The 13535-nt window shown below is 42.4% G+C and overlaps 2 protein-coding genes across 4 annotated transcripts in view; one reads left to right on the forward strand and one right to left on the reverse strand.

Annotated features, from left to right (window-relative positions):
- Positions 1-2913: 2913 nt before the first annotated feature.
- Positions 2914-12417, forward strand: LOC113663677 (UTP--glucose-1-phosphate uridylyltransferase-like). 3 transcript variants are annotated; one of them, XM_027179073.2, is made up of 10 exons: positions 2914-3010; positions 4479-4606; positions 5704-5811; positions 8876-9061; positions 9802-9935; positions 10142-10439; positions 10540-10737; positions 11021-11263; positions 11563-11667; positions 11930-12417. In XM_027179073.2, exons 2-10 carry the CDS (start codon positions 4508-4510, stop codon positions 12035-12037), a joined length of 1479 nt encoding a protein of 492 aa, XP_027034874.2. In that variant the 5' UTR covers positions 2914-3010; positions 4479-4507; the 3' UTR covers positions 12038-12417. The 3 variants fall into 3 exon arrangements, with proteins under 3 accessions (XP_027034874.2, XP_027034872.2, XP_027034870.2); XM_027179071.2 differs by lacking the exon at positions 2914-3010 and adding an exon at positions 3550-3916; XM_027179069.2 differs by lacking the exon at positions 2914-3010 and adding an exon at positions 3979-4363.
- A 1038-nt stretch (positions 12418-13455) lies between these two features.
- Positions 13456-13535, reverse strand: part of spast (spastin) — a 13894-nt gene continuing 13814 nt past the window's right edge. The window contains exon 17 of the mRNA XM_047803424.1: positions 13456-13535. This exon is cut by the window's right edge and continues 1104 nt beyond it. The gene's annotated coding sequence lies outside the window, so the exon portion shown is untranslated.

Here is a 13535-nt window from a genome sequence, read left to right on the forward strand (position 1 = left end):
GGTGGTCTCCCAGGCATCATGATTTTCAGTGGAGATATACTGTATGTTAATCAGAATCAGGTTTATAGGCCAAGTGTGTTGATGTTGACACACACAAGGAATTTGGTTCCAGCAGTTTGTGACTCTCAGAAGTACAGACATAAATAACACTATATAATACAGACATAAATAACACTATATAATACAGACATAAATAACACTATACTATACAATACAGACATAAATAACACTATACTGTACAATACAGACATAAATAACACTATACTATACAATACAGACATAAATAACACTATACTGTACAATACAGACATAAATAACACTATACTGTACAATACAGACATAAATAACACTATACTATACAATACAGACATAAATAACACTATACTATACAATACAGACATAAATAACACTATACTATACAATACACACATAAATAACACAATACTATACAATACACACATAAATAACACAATACTATACAATACACACATAAATAACACAATACTATACAATACACACATAAATAACACTATACTATACAATACACACATAAATAACACAATACTATACAAGAAAATGCAGATGACGAGATACAATATAGACAGAATGAGTATAAAATTTGGATATAGAATGAATAAAATATATAAAATTTGAATATAGAATATGAACAATCAGTAATGTACATAAAGTGTGGGAGTGCAAATAACAATATTGTGCAATATTATGCTTTTTGTACAATATACAGCAGCAGTAGTGTGTAATATATACAGATGATGTGATGACTGACAGTCGTGATAATGCAGTACTTATAGATATGAAGCAGTGAATATAATTATGGTGAGTTGTTAATCAGGGTGATTGTCTGGGGTAAGAAACTGTTCCTGTGTCTGGCAGTTTTAGTAAGCAAAGTTCTGTAGCACTGCCAGAAGGGAGGAGCTGAAAGAGGTTGTGTCCAGGGTGCGAAGGGTCAGTGGTGATTTTTCCTGTCCGGTTTCTGGTTCTTGTGTCTTACAAGTCCTGGGGGGTGGGCAGGGGGGCGGCAATTATTTTTTCTGCTGTTCTAACCGTGCGTTGCAGTCTGTTTCTGTCCTGTTTTGTTGCTGCACCAAACCAGATGGTGATGGATGGATGTGCACAGGACAGATTCTATGACTGCAGTGTAGAACAGCATCAACAGCTCCTGTGGCAGACCAAACTTCCTTAATTGACATAGAAAGTACATCCTCTGCTGGGTCTTTTTGATGATAGAGTTCATGTTGCACTCCCATTTCAGGTCTTGGGAAATGTTAGTGCGCAGTAACTTGAAGGCGTCCACAGATGACACCGGGCTGTTGGATATTGTGAGGGGGAGTAGTGTTGAGGGGTCTTTCTTGAAGTCCACTATCATCTCCACAGTTTTGAGGGTGTTTAGCTCCAAACTGTTCTGACTGCACTATAGCACCAGCCGCTTTACCTCCTGTTGGTATGCAGACTCATCGCCATCTTGGATGAGACCAATGAACGTAGTATCATCTGCAAACTTCAGGAGTTTAACAGTTGGGTCACTTGAAGTGCAGTCATTAGTGTAGAGGGAGAATATCAGTGTGGAGGGGATGTGTCATCCCTGTGTAGTGCCAGTGCTGATTGTCCGAATGCTGGAGGTGACACCTCCCAGTCTCACCTGTTGTTTCCTGCCTGTAAGGAAGCTGGTGATCCACTGACAGATGGAAGGGGGTATAGTGAGCCTTAGGAGTTTGGAGTGGAGAATTTTAGGAATAAAAGTATTAAAAATTAAAAATAAATAGTATTAAAAGCCGAACTAAAGTCAACAAAAATAATCCAGGGGTATGTCCCTGGACAGTCCAGGTGTTGCCGAATGTAGTGCAGTCCAGTGTTGACTGCGTTGTCCCCTGATCTGTTTGCACGGTATGCAAACTGTAGGGGATCCAGCATCTGTTCTGTGACAGTCTTAAGGTGGGCCAATACCAGCAGTTCAAAGGTCTTCATGACAAAAGATGTCAGAGCGACAGGCCTGAAGTCATTTAGTCCAGGAAGGTTTCTTGGGGACCGGGACGATTGTGGCGAGTTTAAAGCAGGAGGGGACTTCACACAGCTCCAGAGATCTGTTGAAGATATTGGTGAAAATTGGAGCCAGTTGATCAGCACATACTTTGAGACAGGAAAGCATGGGCCGGGGGCTTTCCTTGTCTTCTGTCTCTGAAAGAGCCGATTCACAACCTCTTCACAAATCGTGAGTGCGACTTAAGTGCTGGGAGGATTTGTTAATGGGGTTCCCAGAGGTGTGATGTCAGTCAGTGTGCTGGGTTGGATGGGAGATGTGAAGATGCTGTTCTCAAACCTGCAGTTAGAAGGTGTTGAGGTCATCAGCCAGGTCTTTGTTTCAGAGGGAGATGCTACTCTTGTAGTTTGTGATGTCTTGCACGCCTTTCCACACTGACGCAGGGTTGTTATCTGAAAACCTGCTTTTCAGCTTTGATCATAATCTACTTTTTTGACATGCAGTTTTGGATTAAACTAGTGAAGTTATTAACCTTATAGCTACAACAACCTTCATAATGCTGTCGATTATATCCAGTTTCTAGACATCAACTAGCAACTAAATACGAATAAATTTGTGGCTATAGCACGACATTTATTTGGAGAATCGATGCTGCATTTTTTAGTGAATTCCCTGCACCAAGACGTCCACTTTCTCCAGAATTTTTCTCGGCTCTCCAGAATTATATATATATATATATGTAATAATATATAATTAATATATAATTAAAAAAAATAAAAATAAAATAAATAAACAGATGCATTACCAACTCTGACCAGACGGTGGCAGCACAATATCAATTATATGCCTTGGTAGGGCATAAGTCGCTCACCGCAATCTGATTGGCCGCCGCAAATTTCCCTTCATCCTGATTGGTCAGTGATCACTTCAGCTTATAAATTACTGGATCTTGTGACAATTTCCGGGTGTTGGTGCGCGTATCAGTTGATAGTTTGGCGCAGTTTGGAGACAGTGAGTAAAAACCCGCTGTAAAAGCAAGTGATCAGTTTTGTAATGTGAAGTCTGAACACAGCTTTGTTTTAAAGGCATGTCGGCATGATGTGCTTGGCTTTCTGTCCCCGCATTTTGTGCTCGGTTTTGTCCGCTTGACTTACTGCCCCTTTGCCCTTGGAGTAAGTAGAGCTTTAAGGTACCAGAGCCAAGGAGCATCAGCTTGGCGAGCTGTAAGACTGCTTCTGCTTCGTTTTATTACCTTTGCCACATGCCACAGGACGCGTGACTTCTGGCTGTAGATCAGAAAGAACACAGAGGAGTGAACATTATTATATATATAGTGTATATTATTGCTGTGTGCAACCATTCACTCCACTGCCAGCAGATTGACAAACCTCCTCTGTTTGTCTGATTTTATTTACCCCCTTTCAGGGGTCAGGGGTAGAAAGGTTTCATTTGCCCCTCTAGGTGGGAGGAGAGGGGAGGGGAGGAATGGGAAGGTGGGAGGGTTAGGAAGGGGAAAATGGGCTGTGCTACAATTTGGTGAAAAGGAGGCTCTGTACTCTGTGTGTGTCTCTTTTCTTTTCTTTTCTTTCTTTCTTTTCCCTCAACATATCGGCTCAGATCATATATACATACTGTAGAGGATTCAAACACTGAGCTCTGTTTAGTTAAATATAGTTAGGTTTGGGACTTTAACCTGGATTTAACACGGATGATGAACGGTTGCTCTGAAACATCCTTTAATATCACGGATTTTTCAAGGAAAACCTCGGTGTGGTTTTAACTGACAGCAGGCACCAAGACCCGAGAGCGCACACCAAGACCCGAGAGAAATACCGCGTGATTTTAAAACAGCTTTAAGAAAACTACTTAGAACTTAGAACCTCATCGTTCTCATCATGTCGGTTCTGTCGGTTGCGGGTGAGTGGTGCAGTAATGACGTGTGTCTCATTAGATGAATCTCACCCGTTTGCTCAATGGACACATTAAGGGGTGTGTTAAGTATTTTAAATCTGATAAGAAGTTTATTTCGTACTACGTTTGGATTCTTTTTTTGGGTGAGAAGAGTTTTTGGACCAGGTGATCGGTGAAGAAGAGAGATAAGGAGAAAGCTGTCGATTGATCGGACCGTTGAGACATCACAAGTGGCGACTGGAATTCAAACCAACATACTCGTAGATATATTTTGAAGGAATCTTGAATATTACAAAAAAAAAAAAATCCATACAGGCTTTAAAGGATTCCCTTCAATCTGGGTTAGAAGAATAATAATGAGGAACAGTAGTGTTGTGAATAAGGATCCGGTGATCGTCTCCTCGGTTACTGTCCTGTGTGGTGCTCGGATCCCTGAAATCTGGGGATGTTGGAGTCAGTGTTGGCAAAGCACAGGCACAGTATAGGTTTTAGAAAAGAAAGCGTTCATGTTGATTTTTTTTTTTGATCTTCACGTTGTGGTTCTGTCTGTTTACCTGTCTGTGTGTAGAACTGAGTCGAGGTGGTCTGAACGGAGCGATGACGGAGTTCCAGGAGAAGCTCAGGCAGCAGCATGAAAACTCCATGCACAAGGAGCTCGAGAAGCTTCTCTCCACTGCTAAGGGTGCAGAAGCAGAGGTAGAACTTTTATAAACGGTTTGTCAACGTAAACCTAGTCACGTTCCTCTGAGCGCACGGCTTCACACCGGGGTTGTGCAGTGAGTGTGCAGGCTGGCGTTTATACTGGAGTCAATAGAAAAGGTTATCAAATGAAGGACGCTGCAGTTATTTCAGAAGAGACAGGAAAAGAAGACAGGAACTCGGGATTTGTTATGAGGGTAAATAAGAGGAACTGTCGCAAATTTCCTGGAAATTTCAGACTAGTATTATTTATTTATTTATTTATTTTATTTAATCTAGGAAGTGGGCAAAATGGCAAAAATATCATATCAGAATATTTTCTGTTTACTCTACATTGCTGTTTACTTTTAATCAGAGAAAGACAGCAGAAAACTGGTGACAACTTATGCTTATATTTTCATCTTGCAAAGAATGCTTTCATAAGTTCCTAAACCAACAGCATCTCCAGGAGCAAAAGATCCAGAACTGTGACTGATACCAGCTTGTGTTCAGGTGCTAAGAATAAAATACTCGCATGCTTGTTGACTCTGAGAACTATTCGAGTGGGCAGGATCTGATATGTTAATCAGCACCTTTTGATTGACAGCCCGTCCCCCTTTGGATGAGAATAAACGAAACGAAACGAAAGCTGACCTGGCGATGCTGTTCTAGATGATGTACGGTATAATCCTTTGTTGTCGTTTTTATTTTTCTTAATCAGATTTCTGTGGAAATTACAGTACAGATAAAATGCAGATATTTGACGAGTGCTCTATAGTATGAACAACACACACGCACACACACACACACACACACAGTCTCTGACCCGGTGTTCTAGCAGTTTCAGATTGAGTCCTAATTAAAGCTTTTGGCCTCCTGAGAGATACCGATCGCTTAATTAAACCCCTTTCCTTTTGCCCAAGCCGTCGGCGTGAAGGTCGAAGGTGACGGTCTTAATTACCCGAACGCGCTGATATGTCTCGATGCCTGAAGATGAATCCCAGAGCCTGGAGCTCATCATGCTTCCAGCCTCATCAGATATTTGTAGCCGATGTATTTGATCCTGACATGAAATAATGACGTGTACGCCGTGTGTTCCTTTCCTTTCCTGTCAGGTCTCCAGAAAAGATTTCGAGGGGTTTAAGCAGCTGTTCCACAGGTTCCTCCAGGTGAAGGGTCCGGCTGTGGAATGGCCCAAGATCAACAGACCTCCTGAGGACTCGGTGAGTTTAACGTATCTGTCATACAACCAGTACAGGACTTGATCAGGGGAAAAAACACGACACGTTTATGGGAAAGATTTTATGTGTTTTTTTGTTTCGATTCGGTTTTTAAACGTAGGTTTTGGGGGGAAATTGGCCTCCATGCTGTGATAAGAAACAGCACATAAACGTTACACTGAGTCGCCGCTCAAGTTTCCACTCATCAGCTTCCTCCTACCGAGAGGGACGAGAGGAAATCGGGGTTAAAATGAGCAGGAGGTTGGAGACTCGGATTGATGAGGTGTAGAAGGTCAAGATGGAGTTTTAAGTGCTTTAGAGGTTTAGAATGGAAATATTTCCCCTGTATACATTTTTCCACATTATTTTTCTTCAATCTACATTTTTACTGTTTTGTTTTTTTTTTGTTTTTTTTTAAATTAGTTTGGATTTTTGTTGATTGATTTTTTTTTTTTTAAGTTACATTTTTTTTAATGAAGTTTATTTTTTTTATTAATGAATATTGTTAATTATATGAATTTTACTGTCTACATTTTTGCTATGTGAACGATGTTTAACAGGAATTTCCTTAAACTAAATTTAAGCTGCTGCGAATTTTTTACCACATTCGTTTTTATTACAGAATTTTTATTTTTTACTACATAAAATGTGATCTACTTGATTTCTTTTCTCACTACATTCATTTTCTTACCACCGAAATTGTTGAGATGTGAATTTCCGCTAAATTGATAGCGCAGTAATTTTACTACCTTTTTTATTTTACTAAATATGTTTACGTACGAATGTTTTTGCCTTGATATGAGTACAGATGTTCTTCACTCGCTGGACTTTTAATTTCGAAGCGTAATTTCTCTGGGGCCGTTTATCTTGGGTACAAAAAAAAAATAATTGAATCGTGAATCAGTTTCTTACTTTTTCTCTCTAGTTTCTGAGAACAGAGTATTTGGTGCACTGGCACTTCATCAACTGCTTATAAAAGAAGTGGCAACCAGCTGGGAACTTCTAACAAAGAAAATTGTCTGTGTGTGTGTGTGAGGAGTCAGTATGGAGGCCCATGCTGGGGTTACTGTGAGTGTGAGGTAAAAGTGTGACACATTAATCTGTGTGTATGTTTCTGAAGTGTGTGTCACACACACACACACACTCACACACACACACACACACACCCTGTTCCACTGATATCCCCAGACAGAAAGCTGGACTATGAATAGCCTGACCGCTGCAGCATTCAGCCACAGAGACAGGAAAAGAGAACCATGATGGCTGACATTTCTTTCATCTGGATGCCAGTTGTTCAGCTCGGGTTTGGTTACTAGACCTAAAACAGCTGATGTGGAATCAGACTTTTCCCTGCAGCTCTAATGCACATGATACGACTGGATAAGGTTTTGTAGAAGCAGGTGGACACCTGATAGGCTCTCGGTCCAATTCACCACGGAGTCCTTATGATGATTGTGACCTCGAGAAAAGTCTGAGGTTAGAGTTAGGAGACGTGGTGCTCTGGTCTGCGGTAATTAATCTGTGCTTGTAAAAAAAAAAAAAAAAAAGTCATCAAGACTGTAACATTGTGCAGCAGGATGTGTGTGTGTGTGTGTGTGTGTGTGTGTGTGTGTGTGTGTGTGTGTGTGTGTTGGATCAAGGTCTCAGTCACAGTACACGCTGTATTTGTGAACCGAACGGAATTTGAAACCCAATCTCCGATAGCCTCTTTGTACTTTTCCCAGTCACCTTGGAGGTGCTGACCCTTAACCCCCAGCATGTCTACACAACCCTAGGTCTGCATACACATTGTCAGTGTGTGTAGTCATGCTGGTGTTCTGTTTAGTTGGACATCTCTGCCGTCGTAGGTCACCTTGTAAGCCGATCGACGGCTTCGGCCGTGTCGAGCGAGTGTTGCGTGACCTGTACGGATGTTAGCGGCTAACACGCAGCGTGGTTACGGTGGAGTTTAAGTAATCGTCGTATCTGAATAATATGTTGATGTTCTCTGTAGTGATGATGTCGCTTTGTAGACGCCAACATTCTGTTTTCCTATTTAAGCTTAGACAAAGATTTATCCAGAGTAACTTTCGAGCCACATGCACCAAATTCAGACATGTTGTAGATCCTGGTCTGAAGTTTGTTGCTATTACTTTTCTAAGCGATCCGAGTACCGGTACTTCTGGTACCGGGTCTCAGATTGGCCTTTTTCCCCATAGACTCCCATTATAAACTTTGGAGGTTTATAACTCGGCAAGCTGGCCTTTCGGTTGTCCCGCAGCTCCGCCCCCAATTTATGCAAAATCAAAAAACTTTTTACAACATGGACACGTGACATATCAAAACACTCAGAACAATGAGGGGAGTATTCGGATGATGCTCATGCACTTGCCTCCAAATGTTTTGGCACCCTAGCTTTCTGTCCACTCGCCTCCACAAAACACCGTCCTTTGCGAACGCTTGCTTTATCAAAGCCAACATCGAAGTTTGTCGTGAGAAACTTTACAAATCTAGTTTTAGTTTCTTTCCATAGTAACTGTAACTCTCTTAAACAGACAACGTAATGTAGGTAAAGCTAGCTTAGTTGTTTCTTAGCCCTCTCATGCTCCATTTCTCTATTTCTTTCATCTAACTTGTTTAAAACAACACATTTATTAGCTACAACTGCAAACGTCTGTGAGTTCGCTAAGCTAGCAGTTTAGCAGCAGGTGTTTAAATCTGTAAACATTGAAAGTTAACAAAGATTAAAAAGAAAGAAAGCTTTCAAAATAAGGTGGTGAAAAATTTAGCTTAATGAAGGAAGGATAAATGACAAAAACCTTCTCTCTCTCTTTCCTTCGGATTCCCTCTTTCCTTCACACAACTCGTCGTCCTTCCACTCTGATTTTTTTCCCGTCATCTGGCAGCATTTACACTCACACGAGGTCAAAAGCTCATGAGCTTCACCAGGAATCCGACACATTCACCAGATTTATTCTCCTACTAGTTACAGATTCTTTGACACGGTCCTGTAAATAAACTGTTTATTGTTGTCTCTGTTTTGATCTTGCCCTAAAGTTCAGTGTTTGTGTGATGCTGTAACTCTCAGATCCAACCGTACGAGAGGATCCGGGCGAAGTCGTTACCTCAGGGCGTCGCTGAGGGTCTGAACAAACTGGCGGTGGTGAAGCTGAACGGAGGTCTGGGCACCAGCATGGGCTGTAAAGGCCCGAAGAGTCTGATCAGCGTCCGCAATGAGAACACCTTCCTGGACCTGACCGTGCGACAGATAGAGGTGCTCGCTCACACACACGCACACACACACACACACACAGACACAATATCTAAGAGTGCAGGAAGTGAATCAAATGTTCTGTGTGTTCGGGGTTGCAGCGTTTTTCTGTAGATTTTCTGATAAGCTGAGCCGAGCCGTGACACGGGATTTTGCAGAAATGTCGAATGATGTGGAATGTGTTCAGAAAGTAGGGCACGGTGGCTTAGTGGTTAGCACGTTCGCCTCACACCTCCAGGGTTGGGGGTTCGATTCCCGTCTCCGCCTTGTGTGTGGAGTTTGCATGTTCTCCCCGTGCCTCGGGGGTTTCCTCCGGGTACTCCGGTTTCCTCCCCCGGTCCAAAGACATGCATGGTAGGTTGATTGGCATCTCTGGGAAATTGTCCGTAGTGTGTGTGTGTGTGTGTGTGTGTGTGTGTGTGTGCCCTGTGATGGGTTGGCACTCCATCCAGGGTGTATCCTGCCTCGATGCCCGATGACGCCTGAGATAGGCACAGGCTCCTGCGGTAGAAAATGAATGAATGAATGTTAAGAAAGTACAGCAGGATGTAGATGTGCATCCTGACCACTTTTATATCCAACACTGTACAGTGTCAAAGAGATGCAGATTCATTCATTCGTGTGTAAATCACTAGAGCCCTTCATTCGTACATATTTATATGGTTACACAATCGTTTCATTGTGTGTGTGTGTGTGTGTGTGTGTGTGTGTGTGTGTGTGTGTGTGTGTGTGTGTGTGTGCAGCATCTGAATAAAACCTACAACGCCGACGTTCCTCTGGTGCTGATGAACAGCTTTAACACGGATGAAGACACCAAGAAGATCCTGCAGAAATACGCTCACCACCGTGTCAAAATACACACCTTCAACCAGAGCAGGTACACACACACACACACACACACACACACACACACACACACACACATACTGTAAACTATATCTTTATTTTTTTCTGTCTAACTTTGTAACAGTGTCATGAACTGTACAAGGTTCCAATGGTTGTAGTTTTTCATCCTGACCACCAGGGGGTTCTAGGTGCTTGATGGCTTTACGCTTTTCTGGACTTATTACGTTTTCTCTGCAGATATCCTCGGATCAATAAGGAGTCTTTGTTGCCAGTGGCGACTTTTATGGGTCTGACGGGGGAAAACTCTGAGGCGTGGTACCCACCGGGTCACGGAGACATCTACGCCAGCTTCTATAACTCTGGCCTGCTGGATCAGCTCATCTCTGAGGGTAAGGAGTATATCTTTGTGTCCAACATCGATAACCTGGGTGCGACCGTCGACCTGCACATCCTCAACCACCTGATGAGCCAACCAGCCGACAAGCGCTGCGAGTTTGTAATGGAGGTCACCGACAAGACCCGTGCTGACGTCAAGGTGAGGTCCAGGCGAGTGAGATGGTGTGTGTGTGTGTCTGAGGGAAAGAGACTTTCCTTGGCTTTAGGCATGAACTTCCTGTGTTGTGTGTCTTCATCAGGGTGGGACTCTGATTCAGTACGACAAGAAGCTCAGGCTGCTGGAGATCGCCCAGGTTCCCAAAGCGCACGTCGACGAGTTCAAATCCGTCACCAAGTTCAAGATCTTCAACACCAACAACTTGTGGATCAGCCTGCCTGCTATCAAAAGGCTGCACGATCAGAACGCCATGGACTTGGAGATCATCGTTAACCCCAAGGTGAAACGCACGATAGGAGGATAAAGAAGTTATCACTTGCAACCGTTTAATAACACAAATACAAATGGCTTTTGTGTCGCCTCTCAACTCTATGGTCCTGATTTTATTTGTTTGTTTATTTATTTATTTAGATTTGCTTCCACCATCAACAAAAATCATGCTAGTATGTGGTTCCTAAGTGAACGTGTGTATGCTGACATCACGCTCAGGGTGTACAGTATTTTATTAAGAAGTAAATTGGTTAAAACGTTCTGATTTTATTATCTCTGTGCTGTGTGTCCAGACACTGGATGGTGGTCTGAACGTGATCCAGTTGGAAACAGCTGTCGGTGCTGCTATCAAAAGCTTTGACAACGCTCTGGGCATCAACGTCCCGCGCAGCCGTTTCCTGCCTGTTAAGACCACCTCGGACCTCCTGCTGGTCATGTCCAACCTGTACACCATGGACGCGGGCTCTCTCACCATGAGCGAGAAGAGAGAGTTCCCCACAACGCCACATGTCAAACTAGGCAGCTCCTTCACCAAGGTAGTCATGTGACCTAACATTGGATTAACGCTCGTTTCTGTAAAAACGTGAACCGACTACAACTAAAATTCTGTCGATATTCAGTTACTCCTGTAAGACTGCAGTGTTGCCCTCCATCGCACTTTGCTCAGATTTCACCTATGGACTTATTGCGCCATAAAGCACACAGCCGAGTTTGTGGTCTTTAAACTGTAAACAAGTCCAGTGCACACTCTGGATAATGCACGACTGGGTCAGGAGTCGATAACCTCGGCACCAGGTACATACCAGTGTATAACGTGTGCGTGTCGGTTCTGTAGGTGCAAGACTTCCTGCGGAGGTTTGAGAGCATCCCAGACATGCTGGAGCTTGATCACCTCACCGTGTCGGGAGACGTCACTTTCGGCAAGCAGGTCACAGTGAAGGTAAACGACGGGGGAGAGACGGATGGATCCTGTATTCAGATGAAAATGAACATGAATCTAATAAACGGTTGAGATCTGTAAGATATGTGGGCAGGGCGATGGATAGATATCGCATTAGGATGAGCGAGATGAAGGAATCAATATCAATCAATAAATTAAAGATGTAATTTGATGAATGGCAAAATCTTGTAGTTAAGAAAATAAAGGTCACATTTTATTTATTTGTTTGTTTGTTTGTTTATATTGTTTCCTCATGTTTCAGGGCACAGTGATCATCATCGCTAATCACGGAGACCGGATCGACATTCCAGCCGGAGCGATGCTGGAAAACAAGATCGTCTCCGGGAACTTGCGCATCCTGGACCACTGAGAAGACCACACACACACACACACACACACACACACATCAAATTACACAGATCTTCCTGTACTTTATTCCATCTGTGATCCTCAGGCCTGCTACAGTATACGTGTCTTCATGAATTTTAAGGCACTGACGGCATTATACGTCCCTTGCGCTTGTTTTGAATGTAAACTGTGAAGCTCTGCTGTTGGAGGTTGATTATAGATACGCTGAACGACTGAACACACTTAAGCTCCCAATGTGAATAGTTACTGATCCAGGATCTGATCCAGGAACACTTTAGAATAAGATGTGGAATGCTGACTCCATTATACAAACCTCTGCGTATGTAAACTGTTACACGGACGTCCTACATTTCAGAAAATAAAGTGCAATATGCAATTATACCCTCCAGTCATTTTTGTCCTTATTTTAATTTCAGGTATTTGTGGGACTCCGGGTCCCTATAAAGACATTACAACTGAATTCATTCATTCATTTTCTACCGCTTATCCGAACTTCTTGGGTCACGGGGATCTCAGGCATCATCTGGCATCAAGGCAGGATACACCCTGGACGGAGTGCCAAGCCATCACAGGGCACACACTCATTCACTCACACACTATGGACAATTTTCCAGAGATGCCAATCAACCTACCATGCATGTCTTTGGACCGGGGGAGGAAACTGGAGTACCCAGAGGAAACCCCCGAGGCACAGGGAGAACATGCAAACTCCACACACCCGAGGCGGGAATCGAATCCCCAACCCTGGAGGTGTGAGGCGAACGTGCTAACCACTAAGCCACCGTGCCCCCCCCCCCAACTGAATTAAATTTTCTTAAATAAATTACTCACAGCCTCAAAGGTAGTGTGTCCCCAGACCACTTAGTAGTCGTTAATTACATTTAAAGGGCCTTATAAGTATGTTATCCTGTACAGGGACATTGATTCATTTTACACATAAATGCAGTATAGTTGCCCTTGAACTAGCATAAAGAGCACTCAGCTGAAGCAGTTGGAAAAATAGAAGTCACTTTAGTACAAAAGGTTGACACTAGTTGACTATTTAAAATTTAAGTTATCTGTACACTCTATAAATAACAAGCTAAATCTAACTTTGTGATAAAGATCCTGTTACCAAAGTTATTTAAGGTCAAACTGCTAGTTTGCTAGCCAACGTTTAAATTCAATGAACCACCCAAACTGTTCGGCATTTAATTGAAAACTAGATAAACTTACTCTATTTGTGGAAATAGTTCAGGATTTACACAAATCTACATTTTCACAGGAGAAAAATACTGTATTATAATAACCGCTTCTTATGATGATTTGTGTTTATACTGATTTATAACACCGAGGTGATTTTACATGAATTTCCAAGAATTCAAACGAATAAGACAAAAAACAACAAAAAAACAACAAAGAAAAAACAAAACAGACAAATACTCAAAAATATCCTTTAATCTTATTTAATATTGTTAGTAGTTCTTCGTACTTTATTTTTGCAGAAACCCATAGATTTG

Source organism: Tachysurus fulvidraco, chromosome 18, assembly GCF_022655615.1.
Source record: "Tachysurus fulvidraco isolate hzauxx_2018 chromosome 18, HZAU_PFXX_2.0, whole genome shotgun sequence".
In the NCBI taxonomy this organism is placed as follows: Eukaryota; Metazoa; Chordata; class Actinopteri; order Siluriformes; family Bagridae; genus Tachysurus; species Tachysurus fulvidraco.

Excerpts from the sequence above, each read along its gene's own strand:
- LOC113663677 (XM_027179069.2), top strand. The coding sequence starts at position 4,267 with ATGAGGAACAGTAGTGTTGTGAATAAGGATCCGGTGATCGTCTCCTCG. Across the intron at positions 9,062-9,801 it reads TGACCGTGCGACAGATAGAG|CATCTGAATAAAACCTACAA; the intron begins GTGCTCGCTCAC and ends GTGTGTGTGCAG. Across the intron at positions 11,264-11,562 it reads TAGGCAGCTCCTTCACCAAG|GTGCAAGACTTCCTGCGGAG; the intron begins GTAGTCATGTGA and ends TCGGTTCTGTAG.